General features: G+C 49.6%; 2 protein-coding genes and 1 pseudogene across 2 annotated transcripts; 2 read left to right on the forward strand and 1 right to left on the reverse strand.

Annotated features, from left to right (window-relative positions):
• Positions 1 to 2663: 2663 nt before the first annotated feature.
• LOC136490821 (uncharacterized) lies at positions 2664 to 4604 on the forward strand (annotated as a pseudogene).
• A 374-nt stretch (positions 4605 to 4978) lies between these two features.
• LOC136493922 (golgin candidate 2-like) lies at positions 4979 to 9388 on the reverse strand. The gene is made up of 10 exons (XM_066490043.1): positions 9243 to 9388; positions 8577 to 9137; positions 7931 to 8041; positions 7795 to 7854; positions 7261 to 7318; positions 6990 to 7045; positions 6750 to 6842; positions 6078 to 6203; positions 5646 to 5693; positions 4979 to 5527 (listed from the first exon to the last, which is right to left on the reverse strand). Exons 1-10 carry the CDS (start codon positions 9294 to 9296, stop codon positions 5180 to 5182), a joined length of 1515 nt encoding a protein of 504 aa, XP_066346140.1. The 5' UTR covers positions 9297 to 9388; the 3' UTR covers positions 4979 to 5179.
• A 4552-nt stretch (positions 9389 to 13940) lies between these two features.
• Positions 13941 to 15455, forward strand: LOC136492452 (pectinesterase inhibitor 9-like). Its single transcript, XM_066488461.1, has 2 exons — positions 13941 to 14450; positions 15201 to 15455. Exons 1-2 carry the CDS (start codon positions 13953 to 13955, stop codon positions 15453 to 15455), a joined length of 753 nt encoding a protein of 250 aa, XP_066344558.1. The 5' UTR covers positions 13941 to 13952.
• Positions 15456 to 25229: the final 9774 nt, after the last annotated feature.

The raw sequence follows: 25229 nt of genomic DNA on the forward strand, positions 1-25229 counted from the left end.
TAATTAGTGAGACGAATCTATTAAGTCTAATTAATTCATGATTAGCACATGTTTACTGTAGCACCACATTATTAAATCATAGACTAATTAGGCTTAATAGATTCATCTCGAAAATTAGTCTCCATCTATGTAATTAGTTTTGTAATTAGTCTATGTCTAATACTCCTAATTAGTGTCAGACATCCGATATAATAGGAACTAAAGTTTAAGAGAAGATATCCAAACGCCCTACTTGCACCTCAAGTCTATTTCCACGGTCATGCGTAGTGAGTTGCATTGCATGCATTCTTGTTGACTGTGTTGGCCCGACAGTGAGCGGGCAGTGTTGACTGTTGATCTGAAGTTGCCATTGCAGAGTTTATCATACTTGTGAAACTATATCAGGATGAGTTCTCCATATATTTAGGCTAGCGTAGTGTAGTGTAACAATGCCTAGGCCAATGACTTCATACCAACGGCCATGTGCCCTTACATGTTCACCATATTCGCTTAAACTTATCAGCTTGGCTTATCAGTAAATCATGGTATAATATTTTTTTTCATAACAAATTAGTTTTAGTCGTTTATTCGTGGCTGAAACTATCGTGCGAATAGCAAGGTTATATTTTATTAAACAAAAGGAATAGAGGTAACGGCCATGTGCCACATATATTATTTTATTTGAATGGGTTTTGCGTGTCAACAAGATGCGATTTTGCTTGTGACACCCATGGTTCGCCGGCTGCAGTGTTGAATGGTTCGTTTTTTTTGGCCAACACCGGAGATGCTCTAAGGCAAACTCACCAGAAAACCAAGTCAGCAAGACCGATTTTATGTCTGGCCGAAGAACTAAACGTGCCCTTAGGCCGTTTCGGGTATAAAGTTTTAGGGTGTCACTTCAGGTGCATGCGGGTGTCGTATGGGGTGTTCGGATACTAATAAAAAAATAAATTACATAATTCGTCAATAAACCGCGAGATGAATTTATTAAGCCTAATTAATCCGTCATTAGCACATGTGGTACTGTAGTACTTTATTGTTAAATCATAGACTAATTATGCTTAAAAGATTCGTCTCGCAAATTAGTCGCAATCTATGTAATTAATTATTTTTTTAGTCTATATTTAATACTCTATGCATGTGTCAAACATTTGATGTGACATGGTGTAAAGTTTTAGCGTGAAAACTAAACAAGGGCTTAATCCACGTATCCACTCAGGAGGGTTGGTGTTGTCCACTGTTGAGACAACACTTGCACACACGCAACGACGCAATTTATCAAAAAAGAAGAAAAAACACACGCTCCAATCTCCTCATTTTACACACGCCTTGACGGCTTTGACGACGCTGCACACCTCCCAAGAATCCTACTGCTCTGCTTATTTCCATGGTCATACGTTCACACGAGGAGAGCTTGTCAACGGCAGAGCAGGGCAGCAGGCAGTGTCAAGCAAGAACGGCAGTGAGTTGCATGCAGTCTTGTTGACTGTTGAGCCTGGTGCAGAGGGCAAAGTCTTCGAGAAGCTCGTGAGGTGCAGCTAGCTAGCTAGCTCGTAAGTAGGACGGTAGGAGACCTGGAAGGAGATATCGGAGAAGCAGATCCATCGATTTGCCTGACTTTGGTCAATAAGGCATGCGGATCAAGCGTCAGGATTAGGAAAATAGAGCTCAATCAAACGTGTTTCAGACTTCCGGCGTGTTTGGCTGGTCCGATGAACAGTGGATTTCGATTGGTTTTGGGCGATTGAATAGTGTTATGTGAGAGAGAATAAGCTGAAACAAAACAGGACTATACCAGTCGAACACCCCTTTCCCAGTTCTTTTAGAAAATAGACGTTCGGCTTATGATTTCTGCGGCTGATAAGCCGGAGCTGATTTGTGAGAAAAAAAAACACTGGAAAAACGGTTTGTTCAAAACGGTAACTCAAGATCTACTGGCTTGGCTGTTGTGTTCCTGAGGGACAGTCTGCATGTCCAGCGTGGCGCACGTCTCGCTGTCCGACGCCGCCACGTAACTAACGTACGTGGTGGTCTGGCGGAGCAGAAGGGAACGTGGTGGTCTGGTTTGCACAGCATGACAGGGCAGCGGCCTGATTCGCGGCAGCATGCGGCATGCTCAATTGCTCATTAGACGTGAAAAACAGCAGCGGTGGCAATGGAGGAGCGGGCGAGCGGCCGATGGGCACAGTGGCGGTACTATGCCCGGCGCAGACAGTCGCCGTGCTCGCGGCCATTTGCCTCTTCCTCGCTGATCCGGCACTAGTGCTGCGCTGTGGCCGTTGGTCGGGCAGGTTCAGGTCTCGCTCACCCTGTACGCGTTGGTGACGGAGTGCTCTCACACGGCGGTGGTGTTTGGTGCGACCGCATGGCAGGCAACGCGGCATTCGCGGTGGTGTGGGTTGAAGCGGCGCCGCCGGCTTACGCGGATCATGCAGTCGCATAGACCCATTGTGGGAATGCGGGCTGGGCAAAGGGATTTACACGGGCTGGCGGTGCGGGCTTGTCCAACGGGAAGCGAGTCGGGATCGAATTCCTCACTAGCTTGGAAGGAACGGACCCGTTTGATTTTTCCCTCTCTGACTCCCTGTATAAAAATAGCAGGAGGACCGCCCGTCCGCCCCGCTGGGACGCTCCTCGCCGTAGACGACACGAATCGAAGCCGTCGACCACGACGACGACGCAGGCACGCTTCCCTTCCGGTGCCTATTTCCTGATGCTCTAGAGGCCCTGGTCGCCTCTGCGACACCAACGCCCTGATCGAGTCCGTGTGAACAGCAGCACACGGATCCCCTCCCCTCCAACGACGACGGCCCTGCGGTGTCCACCTTATTGCCTGCGTCTTCATCTCACATAAGGTACGCGCTTCTCCGAGCTTGTGACTTGTTTTCTGCAACTGTGATTTGTGTGTGTTCCATTAATTCCAATGGCCTGCCTGATAACATGTAAGCGTCAATTATATATTATATAATGATTGTGAATCCCGGGGGAATAACTGGTAGAAGGTTTGCTGTTTTTTTTTTCTCACATCTGTCTGCTATCAGTGAAATTCCTTTTTTTTTGAATGAACTATCAGTGAAATTCTAGGGAGCCATTGAAAAATGCACAATCTAGGTACAGGTAACCGTACTCCCCCATCACAATAGTTTGTTGAGGCATACTGTTCCAGCGCAACAATCGCAGACTTGAGCACGACTTGTATCATTGTATGGCTTGAGCACGACTAACTGCAACAATCCCAGATTCGCAGGTGATCTCCAACTAACCGTACTGTTTTCGCAGGAGGTCTCCGGGCGTATCACCGATGTCATCAGGTTCCAACGACGCGGACACCGCTCCATGGGCCGACTTCCTGCCGGAGCTATGCAATCTCGTCTTGGACCACCTAGACGTTATCGGCATCATCCGCTTCCCGGCGGTTTGCTCGGACTGGGCAGCCGCTTCCAAGAACACTCACTGCCCCCGCCTGCCGTCAGGCACGCCGACGCTGCTCACGTCTAGCTTGGACCCTGAAGGCTACGACGTTGAGTACGATGTGGAGCCGGGCGCCTTCGGGCTCCATGACGTCACCACCGGCAAGTCCTACTACGGCGAGGCCGAGGGGCTGAAGAAGCGGACCTGGATCGGCGGCAAGGACGACTGGCTGGTGACTACGGACTTGAGGTGCAGCGTCGAGCTCTTGAACCCCATCACTGGCGTCCGCGTCCCGTTGCCGTCCTTCGCAACCATCCCAGTCGTCGAGATGGTGGAGGTCCGCGATCGTGGCCCCGGTGTCTCCTTCGAGAAATCGCCGCACCATTTCCAGAAGGTCACGCCCTGGTTTCGGATGCCGGCGCACCGTCTCCAGAAGGTCATGCTGTGTCGGACGCCGGCGCACCCGAGCGGCTACCTGGCCGTCGCTCTCTTCTCCTCGGGTGACAGCACGGGTTTGGTTGCTTTCACCGCAGCCGACGATAAGCGGTGGACGCTGTTGAAGAACCCTGAGGGATTACACTATCTCGGTAACTGTCCACAAGGGCAAGGTGCTCGGCGTGGCCACGTCTGGAAACATCTGCTCCTGCGACATGGACGTTGGCACAGCCACAGAGCCCACGATTTTGCCACCACTGGACATCGACATCGACATCGACTACTGTGTCAAGCGCGTATTCTACCTGGCCACGTCGAGCGGCGGCGACCTTTGCATGTTCGGCGACAACGAGGACATCAAAGACACGCGCTGGTGGAGGATAGTGTTTGATTTCCAGTGGAGCTTCTGGCCACGACGCGTTTTGCTCCACGAGCTCAACGCCGTCACCGATACGTGGCGACGCGTTGGGGACCTCGGCGGTGGTCGCGCCCTAATAGAGGGGGCCAACCACCCTTTCTACGTCGACGTGCCTCGCGATGGCTCCAAAGATCCTCTTCTCCAGGCAGATTGTGTCTATGTCACGGACTTGATCAACTGTAACGCTGGCATCTTTGATCTGAAGCTAGGAGATGACTTCAAATTCAACTTGGATGCTCGCCTCTGTTATCCGGCACTGAGTGATCCGTTGCAGATGCCGATGTGGTTTCGGCCAACTGCGGCGTTACCCAAGAGCACAAGTGCCCGTAGTATAGAAGAGCAGCAGACATTATTATTGTAGTTGAAATAAATGGCATTCGCAATGCAAGAAACTTTGAATCTTTAGTTATGTAACAATAACAATATTGATCTTTTGCTAATGGATTGATATGTATAAGTAGTAAATTTGTCTCCAAATAACCTTTATATTATTTAATCTTTTTCGCGATTGGAACAAATGTGTGTAAAGTAAACATCCAGAAGCAATTCGAGCTTCATGTTTGAAATCGTTATTCGAGGCTCCTCTCTTTTTGGCAAAACGCCTAGTTGGAAGGACAAGAGTCTTCTCTTTTTGGCAAAACGCCTAGTTGGAAGGACAATTTCCTGTATATCAGAACAACACCTATATGCACATGCAAACATTTGAGTAATTGACTACATAGAACTTCACTTATCCAAAAGTAATTCCAACTTCATGTATGCAACCAGCCACTGTTATACTTTGATTGGGGATAGAGACAAGTGTCAATTAAAACAAAATGCACAAGGCATTCTATGTTATGATATTTCTCAACCAGAAAAAAAAAGGTAGGATGCCTCAAGTACACAGCTAGAATAGACTCTGTATAGCACCAGAACATGCCCGGAAAAAAACCATCAATTGCTAGTCTTGTTTAATGTCTCCAAAGAAAAGGTTGCCCCAGGGCGAGTTTCCGACACCGTTGGGTGTGATGTTAGTATGTACAGTACCCATAAGTGAAGGCATACTAGATACACCAAGGCCCCAACCTGGGCCTTTGGATTCCGCCTCAAAAAGATATGCCCGGCTGAGAAGATCGAATCAAGCTGTCGGATTGCAGATCCCAGTTGCTGTTGTCCAGCCCTTATCCTGTCACCAAGCTTTGGTGAATGTGATTGTTGCCATGCACCAGCTTCAATGTCCAATCTTGATGAGCTTGGAGAAGCTAATGATGAGGCGCTATTGTCGAGCAACCTCGTGACTGCCTGTAGATGATGGACAATGTTATTCTCGTCGCATGCACATTTACTTGGGTATTTTACAAGGTCCGGTCAGAATATTTTATAAAAATGACCAAAATACAGTGGGTCTACATATACATACCTCGATTCTCATTAACAGAGCTGCCTTCTCTGAAGATAGGGACTCAACCTAAAAAGAGAAACATTTGATTTTGAGCCTTTGAATGATAGCCCTGTACCGGTGTAGCCAATAGATACCAAGAGCTAGTATCACTATGCGAATAATAGCATTTATCCTCAGACGGGTAACCATCTTTTTTGTGTTAGGTCATTATTTATTATTCATGTCGAGGTGTTTTCTTTCCAAATCTTGATGATTTTCTAAGTTTCCTAACTCCATTTATAGTACCAATGAAAATAGGGAAGGGTTCCCAATACAATGACCTAATCATGTTTTTTCTACTGTAAAACCCATGCTGATCCAAAAAAACAGGTAACAAAATCGCAAGATATGCTGTAAAACAGAAAACAAACAGGATGTGATATGATGAAAGAGCCCACATAAGGAATGAACCTGCATTTGTTTCTGAATCAACCGATCAGTAAGTTGATCAAGCCTCTTCTTGAGCTCAGTTTCCACCTCTGTAGGATGAACCATGTCTCTTCTAGTCAGCTCAATGCTTTCTTCAATCTTCCTTGCCTACAACAACAACAACAACAAAGCCTTTAACAATCTTCCTTGCCTATATTTGAGAAAAGAACATGGACCAAATTGAGATAATTGGTTAACATAACTATTAGCTGCACACAGAATGTAAAATACTCAAATCACTAGCACAAATGACACTCAGCCTAACAGCACCAGAACCTAAGTATGAAATATTCAAGAAATTACAACACATGCAGAATTAGTTTTTTTTAGAGTATGACTTCAGTTGGATGCCTTTAGTTCCTTGCTTTCAGGTTGTACTGTATTAGGCGACAATAAAACAAGGGCACAAGGGTATTCCAAACCAAGTCAAATGGGACAAAAAGTTTAAAACAGTGAGACAACCGAGCCTCACTTTAATGTTATACCACAGTACAATGACCAAAACACTACGATATATGGGAGTCAATAATCCAGAGTAATACTAATAAGATCCAATTGAGCTTATAGTTATTAAAGGAATTCCTGAATCAAGACTATAATTTGTAAATAAGAATTAATTACTACAGGCGGTCAGTCATACACAGGAGAACCTACCTTGTCCTTCAAGCTCACAATTCTGTCACATATCAGAGCGTATTCTGCATCAATAATTTCTTCCTGCAGCTTGAACCTTCTCAAAGATTCTATCTAGACAAAAGTTAACTCATATTACAATTAGATAAGGTAAAGACATATTTTCTAGGAGTCAATAGTTCTACTCAAAAAGGCTCAATGAAATATTATATCAGTTGTGTGGAATGAAAAGCAACTGGCAAATGTAAGTTGATTGCTTACTTCATCAACCAGAGGGGCACTTGTCTTTTGTATCTTTGCTAGCTTTCTTCTGTATTCTTGTTCATGGAATGATAGCAAAGGTCACATACCAAAAAACAGTGCTATTAGTCGAGATAAAAAAGAATGGCATGTCATACTTAAATCAGTTCAAGAAGGAAACAAAATAAGTCATTAATATACCATTGGCCTAAGAATGAAATAAGATTGCTTAAAAAAACACAGTAAACTCTAAAGCCAGAGAGCCCCAAAAAGAAGGCCATGGTCAACTTACTATCTTGAGCAAGTTTCTTCAATTCAACTTCCTCTCGAAGCTGTGCCACTTGATCAACCTATTCAAGTATAAAGAATAACAAGCTTTCAGTTTAATGATAGAGCATTGTATAATTTGTGAAACACCTATGAAGTATGAATCGCATTCAACTCATCGCTAGCAGTTGTTATGTTAAAATATCGGACTCCAGCAATAGGAAGGCAACAAAATATAGTTAATTACATTTGTGTACGAAACTCCAGGGCATGATCACTCTAGACTAACCCATTATTTCAATGCCAGAATGTATCAACTTTGTCTAGTCATAACATTTTGGACCACATGTTAAGGTGCAGGCTCTCGAAAATGCCAGAGTTCTCCAAACTTGAAGGGAAGAATAAAATTCCTATGTTCAACTATCTATGCATAGTCACATCTATAGTTTGCCTCTACATCTGCTGTTGACTCAGAGCAGGGCAGTCTGTAGATTCTCCATTGTTTCTTACTTAAGCCTAAAAACACAATACACGAAGAGGGAGGAAAAAGAAAACATACTTGAACTTCCAGATTCCATTGTTCCCTGGCAAGTGACTTTGCAAGCTCACCGTTTGTAACCTGCGAAAATCTTCTTTAAGAGCATTGCTAAGACTAGTGAAGGTTGGGTGGGGCTCATTTGTAGACAGGGATATACCTCAAGTCTAGCCAATCGTGCAAGGGCTTCCATTCTAGTGCTATGATGTCTCTGTTTCTCTATCTCCACTGCTTCCATTGTTTCGATCATACTAGTCTGCAACTCTGAAGCCTGAAACATGTTGAACAAAAAGCTAATAAGGAATCACCACTTTCTAGAAACCATCTCAACAGGATAACTTATGTATAGAAATGTTTTTGCATATGAATACTCGACTCTGCCTTATAGGTACTTGGGATCAACTTACAGTTCCATAACCAGTGAAATATGTGCAAGATTTTGTGCTCAAATGCAGTATTGCACCCCAAAAAAAAAATTCCAATCTAAACAGAATATATTTTGCAGATTAACAAACAAAAAAACATACTCCCTCCATCACAAATTATTGGCCGTTTTGGCTTTTATAGGTACCTATGCACCTAGATGGACATATAAGCTAAAAACTTTGTAGACCTATAATTTGGAATGGAGGGAGTATAATGTGGTACTAACGGAATGGTGATGCAAATCACAAAAAATAGCTAACATCATGCATGCTATAAGAGCAGTTTTTCTTGCTCTGTTCAGAGCGGTATATATTAATGTCATCACATTAAGCAACCTCTCAAGTCTCAAGCAACACAAAATAGCCATGAAGCAGCCTCACCTCCTGCGCCTGCTCCTTCTCACGCTCGGCGAGCAGCTTCTCAAGCCCGGCCTTCTCCCCCTCGAGCCTCGCAACAGCCTCTTCGCGCTCAGCAATAGCGCGTGCAGCCATGGCCGCAAGCCGCTCAGCCCGCCGCCGTCTCCTCTCCTCCTCCCTCCGCCTCTCCTCCTCGGAATCCTCCGAGTCGTCGCTCCCTGATCCATCTGAGTCCTCATCGCTCCCGCTCCCGGAAGCGACACCCTTACCGTCCTCGCGATCCCCACGATCTGCTTCTGGCTTCACCTCGGACACCACCTCCACCGTTGGCTCACCACCGGCCTGATCCTGCACCGCGAGCACCGCAGCCGCGGACGCGGAGCGGCGGGGCCCTGATGAAGGCAGGGAGGGGCGCTTCGCTGCGAGACGGAGGCCGAGGGAGGGCGGCCGGCCGGACGGCGGCGGCCTGCGCGGGGGCGGCACGTCGAGGAGGTCATCGGCGGAGCGAGATGATGTGGCTTGCAGCGCGGCGAGGTCGGAGGCGGAGGGGGACTTGCCGAGGGATTCCGCCGCCTGCTGATCGATCTGAAACGCAAGAGAAGTGAAGAGTCAGAAGAGCTGGAGTGAGGAGAGGACTCAGGAGGGGATGGGGCGGCGTCGCGGCGAGGGACGAAGAGAGCGCTGGCTTGCCTGGTGGAGCAGGGTCTCGGCTGCTTTGAGCTTGGAGGAGATCCACCCCGCCATGGCGCGGCGAATGGAGGCACCGCGGGGCGTGGGGATTGGAGTGACGCCGCGCGTGTGGCGCGGCTGGTTGGTCGATGACTGACGTGATGGGCCCGCTCAACCGCCGCTGGTGGCAACTGGCGAACTATACCTGAAAATGGGCCAGGCTAAACCGGGCTTAATGAAAATGGGCCAGGCTAAACCGGGCTTAAGGCCTCAAACTTAATAAAAGAATCTAGAGTTAAATGCATCGGCGGCATTTAAACGTGCAGCTCTGTGTCACTTACGAACCCTCAAAATCAAAATTTGCCCCTACTCAACTTGTTAAGTCGTTCACCGGAGGTACATGCCCCTTCGAAAAAACGCCGACTAGGATAAAATTTTACAAAAAACACCCTCTATGATCATTTTCTACCTACAGCAGTCCTTCCTAAGGAGGAGATCCATACCCCATAGCCGTCTGATGCATTGCCCGAGCCGGCCTTTTCGAGAGACAGGTCAGCCACCCGACACAAAGAGCGCGGCCGGCACCGGCACCGGTGTCGCTGCCGCCACGACTACGTATGGCAGCGAGCGCGAGGCAGCTATCATGGGCGTAGGTGGAGGCCATGACGGGAGGCTTCACGTTGTAACACATCTGGTATTACGAGCTTGCTTAGCACCTAGGTTAATGCCTAAAAGAAATTAGCAAAACAAGTTTTCGGGTCTTAAAAAATTTAAAACCCACGTGCAATGATAGTCAGCTTGTATGTCTCATCCCTTAAGTAGAGAAATCAAATGGATATGGTGAGTTAGTAGTTTATGTGAAAACATGCTAACGAGATCCTGATAAGAAAATTGGGAAAGTTGTTTTAATTGTTTTGGTATGAAAACAATTTCTATAACAACAACCAAATATAACTGGAGTACAGAGCTTCGATAGAATTTGAGAGCAAGTTATGTAGATAGATATATAATTTTGAATTTCAAAGAATAGTGTGGGTTAATGAGTGAAATATTCGTTAGGCGAAATTAATAATGTTTGGGCATCCAGAAAATTACGATAAAAGTGGTAGTAGCTGTTAGTTTAAAACTGAGCCTTAACTTTGAAATATTGGTAGACAATGCCGTTTTGGCATTTAAATTTCGACGATAACGATTAAACGATCCATATATGTTTTTGCACTATTGGTTGCATCAAGGTGAGCACTTAGCAGGGTGCAGGTTATAGTTGTGTTGGATGGCCCGTGGTCCTCCTAAAAATTTTCAAATTTCATTGAAACGCGTTGTAGTTATGCCGTTGGCGCTTTGTTCGTGAACCGTCGTTCAGCGTGACGAACCCTTGTTGGAAACATTGTACCTCTCTACCTAGTTACTCCCTGGTCATGACGGTTGTTTGGCTTAACAGACGGTAGTGTGGACTTCAGATTTGAGGACTTGCTTGGGCCTCAATCGCAGCACTTGCTTAGCTTTAAATTCGTGCGCATCCCTACTCACCATCGAACGGCTCGGCATGCGGTCGCCGCGTGCACTGCCTGCCAGCCCTGGCTGACGTGGTGCTCCGCCCACCGCACGACCCACCTAACTACGGAGGAGCTGGCTGCCTTCGCTGTCCTGTCCCGCTACGGCTGTTGATTCTGATCTATTAGCGTTGCGCCGCGTTGTCGGGCCCCGTCGCCGTGTACGCGGGTTTGCTTGCCACCACCAATGGAGCCTGTCTTAACTGCTCGTGCCGCGTTGCCCTGCCCCTGCTTTCTAGTGGTTGGCGAGTTCGGGGCTGAGCTTAACGTCGCCGCTCCCTGCTGCTCCTTCCTTGCGACCTCCCCTGCTCCCAACTCCTCCACGTGTAGCACCGGCGCCTCCTCGCTCTTCCTCTTGCGCCGTACTTCCCCGCCTCCCGCCCGGCCACCACGCGCGAGCGCGCGTGCACCCCTTGGCCCCACGCTAGACTTGCTGCTCCATGGCGCTGCCCCTCCTAAGCGTCTCCTCCGCCGTCATTTGCGCCGGGCCACCCTTGCTGCCGAAGCCGCCGCGGGGCTCCACCTCCATGACCCGCCCTGGCCAGAGGCCCGCCGGTGATGGTTTCCCCACCGCGCTCTGTCCGTCGCGATATCCCTGGCCACGCGCCGTCGCCGCAAATTCCACTGCGGACCCCGCGCGTCTCTCCGTCAACCTTCGTCGGCCATCGCGCCCCGCCCGAGCTCGTGGTTCCCCGCAGCACCCCCGCCGTCGTCCGTGCATGGCCACCGTGCTGTGCTTGGTTGCCATGCCGCACGTCGCCCCGCAGCTGTGGCCACCTCGTCTCGTGCTGATTAGCATCCATGGATGTGGCCCGGTCCTACGCACCCCGCGGTCGGTCCTCCGCCACTGCCGTGGCTTTCCCGTGCCAAATCGGTCGCCGGTGATGGCTCCCCTCTGCGTGCTCTATTTCAAGGTAGAAAAGGGACTCAAGCATAAATAACACTTTTTAATGTGTTCATTTTTTGCAAAAAATGCTAGACTGATAGATTTACAAATAGGGGCTTAGTTAATTCAGAGAAAGCTCAGGGGCCTCTTCACAAATATACTGTCGTCGCCTTGCCCTGGCCGCGTGGGTTGGCTTGTTGGGCCACGCTCGTCCGCGCGTGGGTCGGCCTGCTCGCGTTGGGCTGCGGTCTGCCTACCGCCTGGGCCACGCGCGTGCGTGTAGGCCGAGTCATGCTGCCGGCCTGTCGCCGTCGCGCCTGGGTCACTCACGCCCGCGCCCGTTACCACTGGCCGAGCGCCCGCTTGGGCCGGCCTGGTGCTGCCCGCGTCTGGGCCGCGCATCCGCGGTGGGGCTGCTGGGCCGCTTAGCCACCGTCGGCCCTTTTCGTTCTATTAAAGATTTTCTAATTTAGTTTCAAGGCAAAAGTGTAAATTCGAGATAAATTTGTGTAGATAACCAAAAATTGTGAAACCAATTTTGTTAGGCACCTAAAATCATGATCTATCTATTAGTGTATTTGGTTCATCTAGTTTTAAAATGTTTCTAGGATTGCTCTAATTATTTTAAAATGTTTAATATTATTAAAATGTGAACTTGTAGCAATTTCCATGATAATCGATGATAGTGTTGACTCTGAAAATTTTATAGTAAATTACTAATATTATTAGCTGCTCACTATAATTTTTGTAGCTCCTGAATAATTAGTTTGCTAGATAGATAACGATGCTCTATTTCGAATAAAGATTAAATCGATAGAATTGAATAATGAAATAACTGGGTTTGTATAACTAAAACACTTGTTGGAAAATGACACATTTCTCGACAATGTTGATACGCAAATTAGAGCTAGCTTATTCGTTCGTAGTATGTACTTTGTTTTAAGAATTGTTGTTGCCTTGTTAATTAACTGTTGTATCATCTCTGTATCGCATTGTATACCATAATAGGGACGATGATGGATCGTGGAGTCATCTGGAGTAGCGAAAAAGATGGTGTAATGATATTCTCTCTAGGATATGGTGCAATGGGCTTTCTATTCATATGATGGTGGATGATCTGAAGATGCAGATACTAACTTTTTAGTATATATCTTATTCAGGCAAGTCCCGGTGCATAACCCCTACCTTTCTACACTTTAAATTATATTTATGCATTAAGTTTTAAGGAGTTGAATGAAGCCCACTTGCATATATATATCTTTATCCTATGAGTCTTACTAGTATGGCAGGATCGTGTAGATTACTATACTACAGGACTCTGGTAGAAGTCGAGTGATTGCCTATCACTCGCGAGAGATAGGAAATATATTATTGTTGTTACTATATTATTATCACTTGGAATATATATATATATATATATATATATATATATATATATATATGAATGATAAATGGAGACCGGGCAGGGATATGATTTGAGTATTGGTGGGTGTAAGAGGTTGTGTCCTAGGCCAACGGGGCATAGCTTGGTTACACTGTTTTTCTTGTCTGTGTCGGTTAAGGACCGGACGTTGCATTGGACTCTAGGTAAGTCACTGATTTATTATTCCGAGCACATACTTGGATATGGGCACAGGAAAGACTTGTTACTCTCTTGTCATGGGTTTTGGCTCTTTTCGGATCGATTTTCAGTGTGGTTTTTGGGTTGGAAGTCCTAGCACCGCACTGAGTTCGGGACTCGGGGGCGGGGGCTTGGAGTCCAAGTTTGGACGGGAACCTGAACCCCGTGATAGAAGGGTAGTGGGTTGGTCCTATTTGTGCCTATGGTACAAGTGGGGCGTGTGTTTTGGGGTACCTAGCTGGGCACATTGATTCGCGAATCACCGACGTTCAGGTATGACTTGTCTACACTCTAGCACCGTAGTAAGAACTAGAAGATAAAAGATGGTAAAATGATTCTGATCGCTTACCACCTGCTTAAAAGTAGCACAGGTGCTTACGTAGAATGGTTGGTTAATGAACTAATGTTGATTGCTAGTAAAATTGAATATAAGGACGCACACTTAGTAAGACTGTCTCCAACAGAAACAACCCAAACACAATACCCATTCAATAATATAGGTCACCTACAGTATAAGGGTCACGCACCCCAATCTCGTCTTCTCCAACACTATACCCATTCAATCATTCATTCAATGAAGCAGCCAGCACTCTCTCACTGTGACTCCGTGAGCTGCCTGCTTGCCCCGCTCCACTGCACACTCCCCGCACAGCCGCACCAGCTCAGCAATCATGGCTCGCCTAAGCCTACTCCTCCTCGCTGCCGCCACAGCGGCGTTCCTGGCCGTCGCGGCCGCGTCGCCGGTGGCCAACGACTTCATCCGCAGGTCGTGCCGCGCGATGCAGTACCCGTTGGTGTGCGAGCAGAGCCTGGCGTCGTACGGGGGCTCCCTGCCGCCGCGGAGCCCGCGGGACCTGGCGCGCGCCGCGCTGTCGGTGAGCGTGGACCGCGCGCGCGCCGCGTCCGCGTATGTGGGCCGCCTGTGCGGTGGATCCGGCGCCGGCGCGAAGGGCGCGAAGGGGTCTGGGTCGCGGCCGGCGGCGGCGGCAGGCCCCGCGCGCGACTGCCTGGAGAACCTGGCGGACAGCGTGGGCCACCTCCGTGACACGGCGCAGGAGATCGAGGCCAACCTCGGCGGCGGGGCAACCTCCACCGACGGTGCGGACGCAACTTCCCCCGCGCGGAGCTTCCAGGTGCAGGCGCGCCTCGCCGTCGTCGGTCGCTACAGTGTTTTGCGTCGGGGAGACAGACGATGCTTTTTTGCCTACCGATGCACCTGGTACGCAAAATGGGGGCTTGGTTTGCGTCGTCTGTTGGGACCGTGTTTTCGATACGCAAAACACTGTAGATGACGGATTTTGCGTTTGGGTGCCCGTCTGCCTACGCTGTTGGAGACAGTCTAATGCTTCATACATATGCATAACCCACAAGTCAGATAGCCTTGCATATTCTTGGAGTCTTTTCTTTTCTCCTGTCGGGTAAGTCTTGCCGTGTACAATTGAGTACTCAGGGTTTTATTTCCCCCTGTTGCAGGTGACAGACGGATGCTAGAGCTGACTCTTGTGCGTGGATTCTTCTGGTGAGCTCAGAGGGGATTCCTTTACGCTGCGATCATAGTCTTTATTTATAACCATCACTAAATATTTTTATAGATGGAAGTTTTATAATCTATTATCATAGTTATATATCAATGTTTCATCATGTCATGAATAGATGTTTATTTTCGTTGTAACTCTGATCACATGTTTATATTTCGCTATTATAACAATAAATATTATACTCTGACGTTGCATGAAAAGTGATGTAAGAAATGGCTAAAATGTTGTAAGTTTTATTCTCTCATTTGTGATCCTGATGAAAAATGTAGATTTTCAAGTTCTCCCTTGGAATGTGCTCGACGGAACTGTGTAATTTGATGTCCTCACTTGAGTACTTAGCCTTTGATGGAAGACGAGTATTCCTGGAAAGCATTAAATTAGACGGTTCTGCCACACACGTCGGCCGTCGTCGACGAGGGCAGCTTCAGCACCTTCTACCTTGCCCGCCTTGCTGGCGCCCTCGCCACCGTCAAGGTTCACCGCGGCAGTGAGCGCCTCTACCACGCGCTCCTCCGCGTCCGCCAAGGCGCCAACCCCACATCGTCCGCCTCCTCGCATTCTGCGACGAAGGCGGTGCTAGAGTTCGCGCCGAACGGGAACCTACACGGCTACACAAGAGGCTGCACGGCGACGTGAAGGCATCCAATGTGTCGCTGGACGCGAGCCGGCCTCCGCGCGCGCCGTGCTTGGTCCCAGGAAGGGATCGCAGAAAAGGCCACGGAGGCCCTTATCCTTGCCCTTGTCGCCGAGGATCTTGGCCGCGTCGTGACGACGCTACTCGGCGCGGGCGCGAACGGCGACGCGGTACATCCTTGAGGCGATCCTGACGTCGCCGTGGTTGTCGCGAAGCCCGCGCTGCGGCTGCTGGCAAAGGCCGCAGGCTGTGGCGACTGGCGACGGCAAGGCGGCCATCATGGCCGACACCGCCGAGGTGGCGGCCGCCGTGATGGGGCGAATGACGCGGATAGGGCCGGCGAGGCGCGAGACTGCCGTGGTGGAGCTGTGGCTGTCCTGTTGCGCTGGCGGCGGGATCGGAGGACGCGGGAGGCCATGGCTTCCGTGCCGGAGGCGGTGGGGAAGTTGCTGGTGGTGATGCAGGGGACTGCGCCCCGACCACCGTGGATGGCACACCGTCGTCGCCGCGCGACGTGGTTGGTGAGCTCGTGGACCGGAGGTTGGGATGCCGATACGACGCCCGCAAGGTGGCGGCCGTGGTGTTCGCGTGCGTCGGGGACAACCCGAGCCACTGGCCGTCGATGGCCGACACGGTGCCAGCCCTGGAGTAATTGCAGCAGCAGCACGGACGTAGCTTGTTGGGCACGGGAGGGAAGTTGTAGATGACTACAGGGCGGTTTTTGTAAAAAATTATTAATCAGCGTCCTCCGAAGGGGCATGGACCTCGGGTGAACGACTTACCAAGTTCAGGGAGACAAATTTTGATTTTGAGAGGTCGTGGATCTAAATGGCACAGAGCAAGTTTAAAGACCGCCCGTGTATTTAACTATTCTACCTCGATGAACTACTGTCAGTAGTCTAATTTTCTTCGTCGAACTCTAAAACAAGACATTTTATTTTTTTGAAAAGGAGAGAGCTTTCAAGGATGAACCGAATTACATTCCTGAGCTACAAGCTGCTCAATACAAAAGGGAAAACGAGAATGCCAAATAGCACTATCCCGTAGTCTCCTACCCAGTTGCGCCAATGCGTGCGCTACCTGGTTTTGCTCTCTCCTAATATGCTTGAAGATCACCCTTGGTAGTCTGGCGCCAATGCGTGCGCCTCCTGGATTGTGAAAAGTCCTACAGCCTTGGATTGGTCAGATACTTAATCACCGTACTACAGTCTGACTCAAGGACAGTCGGACCTCGGATCCATTCTGGAGCTAGACAGAGCCCTTCTTTGAATGCTAATGTCTCAATCTCCTCCGCATCCACCACTCCAGGGATCCACCTCCAAGCTGAGAGAAGAACCTTTCCGGTATGATCTCTGATGATAACACCCCAGCCCGCCTCACCACCGCTTGTCGAACAGGCGCCTTCCACATTGATTTTGCACCATCCCGGCTCGGGTGGAGACCAGCAAGCCATGGCCCTGCTCGGCTGCGCCGCTGGCTTCCACAGCTCAGGGACGAGTGCCCCCTTGCCCTTCTTGCCCGTCACCCGGTCTTGTCGGACAGTGAGCAGTGATCTCCTAAGCGCAGCAGGAAACCGACTGACTTGCCAATACCTAGTCCTCTCGTTGAGTGAGTGATGTCATTTCTTGCTGCCCATGCCTGCCATAATATCAGCAGCATGGATGCCGCTGTAGCCTCATCCAGTCGACCCAACAATGTCAACAGCCATTCAGGGCCCGAGTAGTGGAGGTCCGCTTCAGGGGAAAGGCTCCGGTACCCCCTCGTCGCATTCCGAAGTGTGCCAGCATGTCCACAGCCATTATAACCGCATGATGGCAGTCCTCCGGTACTTGTCCGCATACATCACAAATGTCATCTGCGACGATGTTTCTGCTCTTCTTGTTCTTCACCGCCAGGCCATTGTTCCCAAGCTTCCAGGCAAAAACCTTCACCTTGTGGGGAATATTCAATTTCCATAAATGTCTCCAACCTTGACTGTTGCCATCAGGCCTTGAACTCGTGCTAGCAACCTGCCCGAGGTCCTATAACGTGACTCCCAGCCTGTAAGCACTCCGGACAGTGAAGTTGCCTGAACGTTCTGGGTGCCATGCAACAATGTCCTCCCCCTCACGTGGGATTTTGATCTTCAGAATCTCTGCGACATAATGGTGATGGAAATAATGACTGAGAACCTCCTTCCCCTTCCAGCAGTGATTGTCCTCATCGATGAGGTCTGCCACCCACTTCAATCGGCAAGGGTGACGTTTGCCAACCAATCGCAGGGAATAATCCCTTGGAATCCAGCAATGCCGCCACAGTTTCACCCTCTTGCCGTCTCCGATTCTCCAGATTGCGCCCTTCTTTAGTAGCTCCAGCCCATGCACGATGGCCCTCCAAGTTGGTGAAGCTTGGGATGGGAATGTGGTATCTAGCAAGTCTTCGTTTGGATAATATTTTGCTCGCAGTAGCCTTGCGCATAACGAGTCCGGATAACTGATTAATCTCCACGCTTGACGCGCCAACAGAGCTTGGCTGAAAAGTTGCAGATCCTGAAAGCCCAGTCCGCCTTGAAATTTGCTACGAGTGAACTTCTACCAAGCAATCCAGTGAGTTCTCCTAGCGCCCTCCTCCTCTCCCCACCAGTAGCGAGCGACGGATATTGCACTCAAGCTCCTCACATGTGGACTGAGATAGCTTGAACACGCTCATGATATAGGTGGGAATGACCTGGGCTACTGATTTGATCAAGACCTCCTTCCCCGCACAAGACAGTGTTAGATTGGTCGGCACAGCTGTCATCTTCTAATTTAGGAGATGGAACTGGTCGTCTCGGCTAACCACTCACTGCTGTTGCAGCAGTAGTGAGGCAGTAGGTAGAAATGACTTACTTCAGCAATGTAGTGTAGAGATGGCTGAGCTAAGCCTTATACCTTAGGAGTAGGTAGTTCGTGTACTCATCAACAACTATGTACCTTAGGGTTAGGTAGTTAGTGTACTCACCAACAACCATGTACCTGATAGAGGTATAGCTAGAGTTGTATATATTCCATCCAAAGACAATGAAAAAACTCAGTTCAGTTTGCCACATCCAAAAGCAGAGTTTTCGGCCAGCGCTGGGCTTGTGCTGTGTGTGTGAGCTGTTCTCAATATCTTCTTCTACCTCTAGCCATAGTGAGTGAGTGTGCTGGTAAGCTTACTGCTTATCTGTGCAGGGCAGTCGGGGGACTAACAAGTGGTATCGGAGCCATACAAGCGCCATCGCCGGACTAACTGCTGGCGTTGACGGACGGTTCGGAGATGGGCGACAGCAGCAGCGCTGCTGTGGCTGCCCAGCCACGACAGGAGGTCGTCGTGCGCACGGTGCGGGAGGTCAGCGGCACCAGTTGGCCGACGCTGACTCGCACCAACTATGGCGAGTGGGCGGTGACCATGAAGGTCCAGCTCAGAGCCCGACGGCTCTGGAATGCCATTGACAAGGGCACCGACAACGAAGAAGATGACATGTCAGCGTTGTAAGCCATCCTCGCTGCTGTGCCAGTGGAGTACAGGGAGCCGTTGGGGACGAAGAGCTCTGCTAAGCAGACGTGGGAGGCCATTGTGGCGATGCGCGTCGGTTCTGACCACGTAAAGAAGGCGACGGCCCAACTGCTGGAGCAGGAGTACGCCAATCTTAAGTTCAAGATTGGTGAGTCTGTGGAGGACTTCTCTCTCCGTCTACAAACGCTCATCAGTAAGCTAAGGAGCCACGGTGTCACCATCGATGAAGAAGAGGCGGTCTCCAAGTACTTCCACTCCGTGCCGGCGAAGTACATCTAGATTGCTCTCTCTATAGAGACGATGTTGTAACTTGTCCACCCTCACCCATTGAGCAATGTGACAAGCCATCTACGGGCGGGGACGAGCGCATGGAGTAAGGCCACAGCAATGACGGACAAGCGGCAAGCTGCTGCTAACAGAGAAGGAAGAGTGGGCTACCCGGATGAAGAAGAAGAAGTCTGGGGAAGGCCTCTCCAGCCACGGTGGTGATGGGAAAGTGTGCGGCAAGGTTTCTTTCAGAGAAGAAGAAGAAGAAGAAGGTCGACCCCAACGTCTGTCGGTGATGCGGGAGGACGGGCCATTGGGCAAAGGAGTACCCAAATCGCAAGCAGGAGAAAAAGGCTAAGACTCATCTAGTGCAGGCTGATAATGATGATGATGAGGCCACTCTCCTGATGGCGACGTTTTGTGCACTACACGACATTGAGGGTAAGGAGAAGGGAGAGGTGATGACGGTGAAAGAGCCTAGGAAGGCTCTAAAGGATGTCAACCTCGACGAATCGCGTGCCCAAGTCCACCTTGAACGTGTGGGCGACGAGCAGAAACAGCGGTGGTACCTGGACTCCGACGCCAGCAACCACATGACGGGCTCCAAGGCAGCCTTCTCCGAGCTCGACGATGACGTGACCGGCAGGTGAAAGTTTGGGTGACGGCTCAAGAGTGACGATCCGAGGGCGTGGCACCATCATCTTTAGGTGCCAGAACGACGAGCACCGCGCGCTGACGAATGTATATTACATCTCACAGCTGCGTTCAAGCATCATCAGCATTGACCAGCTAGATGAGCGCGGCAGCGAGGTAGTGATCAAGGATGGCATCCTTGGGATCAGAGACCGGGAGCAGCGGCTTCTTGCCAAGGTGAAGAGGTCCTGGAACCGGCTGTACCTGCTCGACCTGAAGGTGGAGCAGCCCATCTATTTGGCTGCACGGCGCACAGAGAAGCTATGGCTGTGACATGCCCGGTATGGACATCTCAGCTTCAACGCCCTTGATCGGCTGGAGAAGATGGTTACTGGGCTGTCTCACATCGAGCACGCAGGCGAGCTATGTGACAGTTGCCTAGTCAGGAAGCAAAGAAGGTTGTCGTTCCCGAAGATGGCGAAGTACCGCACGGCAGAGGCCCTCGAGCTGGTCCATGATGACCTCTGCGGGCCGATCACGCCGGCGACGCCTGGTGGGCGCAAGTATTTCATCTTGCTGGTGGACGACTACAACCAGTACATGTAGCTATAGCTTCTGACTAGCAAGACCGAGGCGACGGAAGCGGTCAAGAAGTTCAAGGCGTGCGGAGGCGGAGAGCGGCAAGAAGCTACACGTTCTACGGACTGATTGCGACGGCGAATTCACTTCGATGGAGTTCGCTGCGTACTACATGGATCAGGGCGTGGTGTGACACCACACCATGTCGTACTCACCGCAACAGAATGGCATGATGGAGCGATGGAACCAAACGGTGGTCGGCATGGCTCGATCCATGATGAAGGCCAAAAGCTTGCTGACAAAGTTTTGGGGAGAGGCGGTGACCAGCGGTGTTCATCCTCAACCATGCGCCCACCAAGGCTCTGAAGGGTAAGACGCCGTTCGAGGCTTGGCATGGACGCAAGCCGAATGTGTCCTTCCTTAGGACATTTGGCTGCATCGGCCATTTGAAGAACACCAAGCCTCACCTCGACAACTGGAGGACAGGACCACACCGATGGTGCTCCTAGGCTACGCGAAAGGTACCATGGCGTACTGGCTCTATGACCCATGCGGAGGCAAGGTGGTTGTCTCGCACGACGTCATGTTCGACGAGAAGGCGACATGGGACTAGGACAGTTCGGGCACGAGGGAAGCTGGCGGCTTCACCAGCACCTTCGTCGTCGAGCACTTGGTCATCCATGGTGATGGAGACACTGGATAGGAGGTGCCGACCACTCCAGCAACAGAGCTGAGCACTCCTGGGGCGGTGCCGAGCACTCCAGAGGAGGTGTCGAGCACTTCAGCAGCAGTGCCGAGCGCTCCAGCAGTGGAGTCGACCACTCCATGAGTGGTGCCGACCGCTCCAGTAGTGGATCTGACCACTCCGATAGTGGTGCCGAGCGGTCTAGCAGCGATGCCGACCACTCCGGCAGAACAAGGAGGCCGGGGACAACCGATAGAGTTCACCTCCCCTCCAAGCGACATCAGCAAGTTCGTGGATGCCTTCCACAATGGCGAGGAGGTGCGGTTCCGCAGGCTGGACGACATCGTCAGCAATGTAGGGGCCATAGGCCTAGCGAGCCGATTGCTCAACGATCCAGAGTTGCTCCTTGTTAGTGCCAAGGAGCCATCGACGTTTGCGGTGGCTGAACGCGACACCAATTGGCAACGGGCGATGTTGGAAGAGATGAAGGCCATCGAGGACAATAGCACATGGGAGCTGGTAGATCCACTGGTGGGCTGTAGGCCGATCGGCTTGAAGTGGGTCTACAAGGTGAAGCGGGATGAGCACGGCTTCGTACAGCGTGAGGGCATCAACTTCGAGGAAGTCTTTGCTCCGGTGGCGTGAATGGAGTCCATTTGCTTGTTGTTGTCCATGGCAGCAGCGAAGGATTGGTGTGTCCACCACCTCGACATCAAGTCTGCGTTCCTCAACGACGAACTCACGGAGATAGTCTTTGTCAAGCAAGCTTTCGGGCTTCGCCGTCAAGGGCGCTGAGCACAAGGTGCTCAAGCTACGCAAGGCGCTCTATGGGCTACGGCAAGTCCCTTGGGCGTGGAACGCCAAGCTCGACGCCATCTTGGACGAGCTTGGATTCACTCGCTGCGCTACAGAGCACGCGCTCTACACGCGGCGACGGGGGAAGGAGGAGCTTGTCGTCGGCGTGTACGTGGATGACTTAATCGTCACTGGAGCACAAGCAGAGAAACATCGATGGTTTCAAGCGTGAGATGATGGCTTGTTTCAAGATGAGCGATCTCGGCGCGCTCTCCTACTACCTCGGCATCAAGGTGAGGCAGGGGAAGCAGAGCATCTCCCTAGGTCAACGTGGCTACGTGGACAAGCTGCTGGAGCGCGGCGGCATGGCGGAGTGCAAGCCGTGCGCGACTCCGATGGAGGAGCGGCTGAAGCTAAGCAAGCACAGCACTGCTGCGAAGGTGGACGCGACATGCTACCGGAGCTCCGTCGGTGGGCTGCGCTACCTCACTCATACCCGACCGGACATTACGTTTGCGGTTGGGTACGTCAGCCGTTTCATGGAGGACCCACGCGAAGATCACTGGTTGGCAGTGAAAAGGTTGCTACGCTACGTCAAGGGGACGCTCGATCAAGCGATCATCTTCTCCAAGAGTGATGACAAGGGTGGGTTACGGCTCACGGTCTTTAGTGAGGCACCCCCAAGGCAAAGGAAGGTGAGCCGGAGCTCACTGTCTTCAACGATGTGGACATGGCGGGCGACATTGATCGGCGACAGAGCACCTCCGTCGTGCTCGTCTTCTTTGGAGTGGCCCCCATTGCTTGGCAGTCGCTGAAGCAAAAGATCATGGCGCTGTCGACGTGTGAGGTGGAGTATGTCGCAGTGGCCACGGCGGCGTGCCAGGCTGTCTGGCTACGCCGGCTGCTGGGCGAGCTGACCGGCGAGAAAGCTCACCTACCAGCTCTGATGGTGGACAACCAGCCCGCCCTCGCCCTCGTAAGAACTATGTCCTCCATGACCAGAGTAAGCACATCGACATCAAGTTCCACTTCCTTCAGGACTGCATCGATGGATGGCAGATCGTCATCGAGTTTGTCGAGACCGGTAGACAGCTCGCTGACATCCTCACCAAGTCACTCGGACGCCTGCGGTTCATGGAGCTGAGGAAGATGATTGGCATGGATGAGGTCAAGGCATCAGGTTAGCAGCAGGATTAGAGAAAGAATTGTTAGACATAATCTGATGCTCCCAACTCTCTCTTGATTGGTCGGCACAGTTGTCCTCTCCTGATTTAGGAGATGGAACTGGTCGGCTCGGCTGACCACTCACTGTTGTTGTAGCAGTAGTGAGGCAGTAGGTAAAAATGGCTTACTTCAACCATGTAGCGTAGAGATGGCTGAGCTAAGTCTTGTACTTTAGGAGTATGTACTCATCAATAACTATGTACCTTAGGAGTAGATAGTTGGTGTACTCACCAATAACCATGTATCTTACAGAGGTACAGCTAGAGTTGTATATATTCTATCTAAAGACAATGGAACAACTCAGTTCAGTTTACCACATCTAGAAGCAGAGCTTTCGGCCAGCGCTGGGCTTATGCCGTGTGTGTGAGTTGTTCTCAGTATTTTTTCTATCTCTAGTCATAGTGAGTAAGTGTGCCGATAAACTTACACTTCCCTGCCGAGGGACTAACAGACAGGAGCTTCTCCGACCATGCTGCTAGTCGTTTCCCCAACTTCTCTCTTAAAGGTTGGAAGCGCTCTGATTTCATACGACCTTCCGGAGTTGGCAAACCCAAATACTTGGCATCAAACTCCACACGTTGGACCTCCAAAATATGCCTAATATTCTGTGAAATTCCGGGGTCTAAATTCTCTCTCGCCAGCAAGGAGCATTTGGACGGGCTGAACAGCTGCCCCGTCCCACGCTCGAATCTTTGCAGCATTGATTTGATTCGCTCCGCTGGATCTTCATTTGCTTTGAAAAACAGCAAGGCATCATCCGCAAACAGCAGGTCGAGACACCTGGGGCATTGCGTGTGAACTAAAGAGTTCTTGTATGGATCCATCCAGCACCTCTTTCTGTAATACAGTAGACAAGGCAGCAGGTCGAGACACCTGGGGCATTGCGTGTGAACTAAAGAGTTCTTGTATGGATCCATCCAGCACCTCTTTCTGTAATACAGTAGACAAGGCATCAGCGACGAACAAAATAAATATGGTGATAACGGATCACCTTGGTGGAGTCCACGAGTCGGCTGGAAGAAAAAAAAAACAAGACATCTTATGCCCCCTATAAATTTTCAAAACCATTCAAATTAACTCGCTTGCTTGATTTGGAATGCTTCTGAAGGCAATTTTATATTTTTTTATTCAAAAAAAATTGGTACATACTCCCTCCGTTCCTTAATATAAACCATATAGATTTCTAAAGAAAATTCCAAAATATAGGTGCGTATCAGCTCCCACGCCGATTAATTTAGAAACCTTCACACCGTCCATAGCACATGCTCCAACTAATCCCTTAGACTTAGGAAGCAATCTGATTGGGAGAGAGAAGATGACCCGATTTTTCTTTTTTTCCTCGGTCTCATATCATTCCCTAAGTCGTGCGTTAATATTGGTGCTAAAAACTATATGGCTTATATTAAGAAACGGAGGGAGTACTTGATAAGGTTTTTAAACTATGGAAAATGTCTCTAGTAAGCTTTTCAAAATTCCAAACCAAATTTAGAGATAGATTGTGATAGAAAAAATTCAAATAAAATATTTAGAGACCGTGAAAACATCTTTTAAAACTTCAAAAAAAAGTTTGGCTCTAGGAAAATGAGAAAAACGCCCAAAAAATCTTTAAAAACTCCAAAACATTCTAATCGATATATAAACATGTTTTAAAAACTTTGTACAACAATAGTTTGAGATGCAACTAGCATGAATACAACATACATTAATATTGAATGCATTCATGCTACTTGCGTGTTATGTCTTTTGTTGGGAATTTTTTTTGAAAAACACGTATCAATTAGATGTTTTGGAAATTTTCTATATTTTTCAGGATATTTTTTCGATTTCCCTATAGCATATAGCCTTTTCTTAAGCATATAGGGATAGTTTCATGGGCTCTAAATATTTTATTTGGGTTTTTCTATCCCAATCTATATCTAGAATATTTTTTCAAAATCTCCAAAAGCTTAGAGGCATTTTTCTGTGTTTAGAAACCTTATAAAACTAGTTACCTAAGCCAAGAAACAGACTATTAGTATAAGAAAGGAAAATTCCTCTATGGTCTTAATAATGTCATTGGGTTCAACATGTACCCCAA

Source organism: Miscanthus floridulus, chromosome 11, assembly GCF_019320115.1.
Source record: "Miscanthus floridulus cultivar M001 chromosome 11, ASM1932011v1, whole genome shotgun sequence".
NCBI lineage: Eukaryota > Viridiplantae > Streptophyta > Magnoliopsida > Poales > Poaceae > Miscanthus > Miscanthus floridulus.

Coding starts and splice junctions, on each gene's coding strand:
- LOC136493922 (XM_066490043.1), bottom strand. CDS start 9,296: ATGGCGGGGTGGATCTCCTCCAAGCTCAAAGCAGCCGAGACCCTGCTC. Junction 8,042..8,576: donor AGAAGGAGCAGGCGCAGGAG/GTGAGGCTGCTT, acceptor AACATGTTTCAG/GCTTCAGAGTTGCAGACTAG. Junction 7,855..7,930: donor CACGATTGGCTAGACTTGAG/GTATATCCCTGT, acceptor AGATTTTCGCAG/GTTACAAACGGTGAGCTTGC.
- LOC136492452 (XM_066488461.1), top strand. CDS start 13,953: ATGGCTCGCCTAAGCCTACTCCTCCTCGCTGCCGCCACAGCGGCGTTC. Junction 14,451..15,200: donor CCGTCGTCGGTCGCTACAGT/GTTTTGCGTCGG, acceptor GCATTAAATTAG/ACGGTTCTGCCACACACGTC.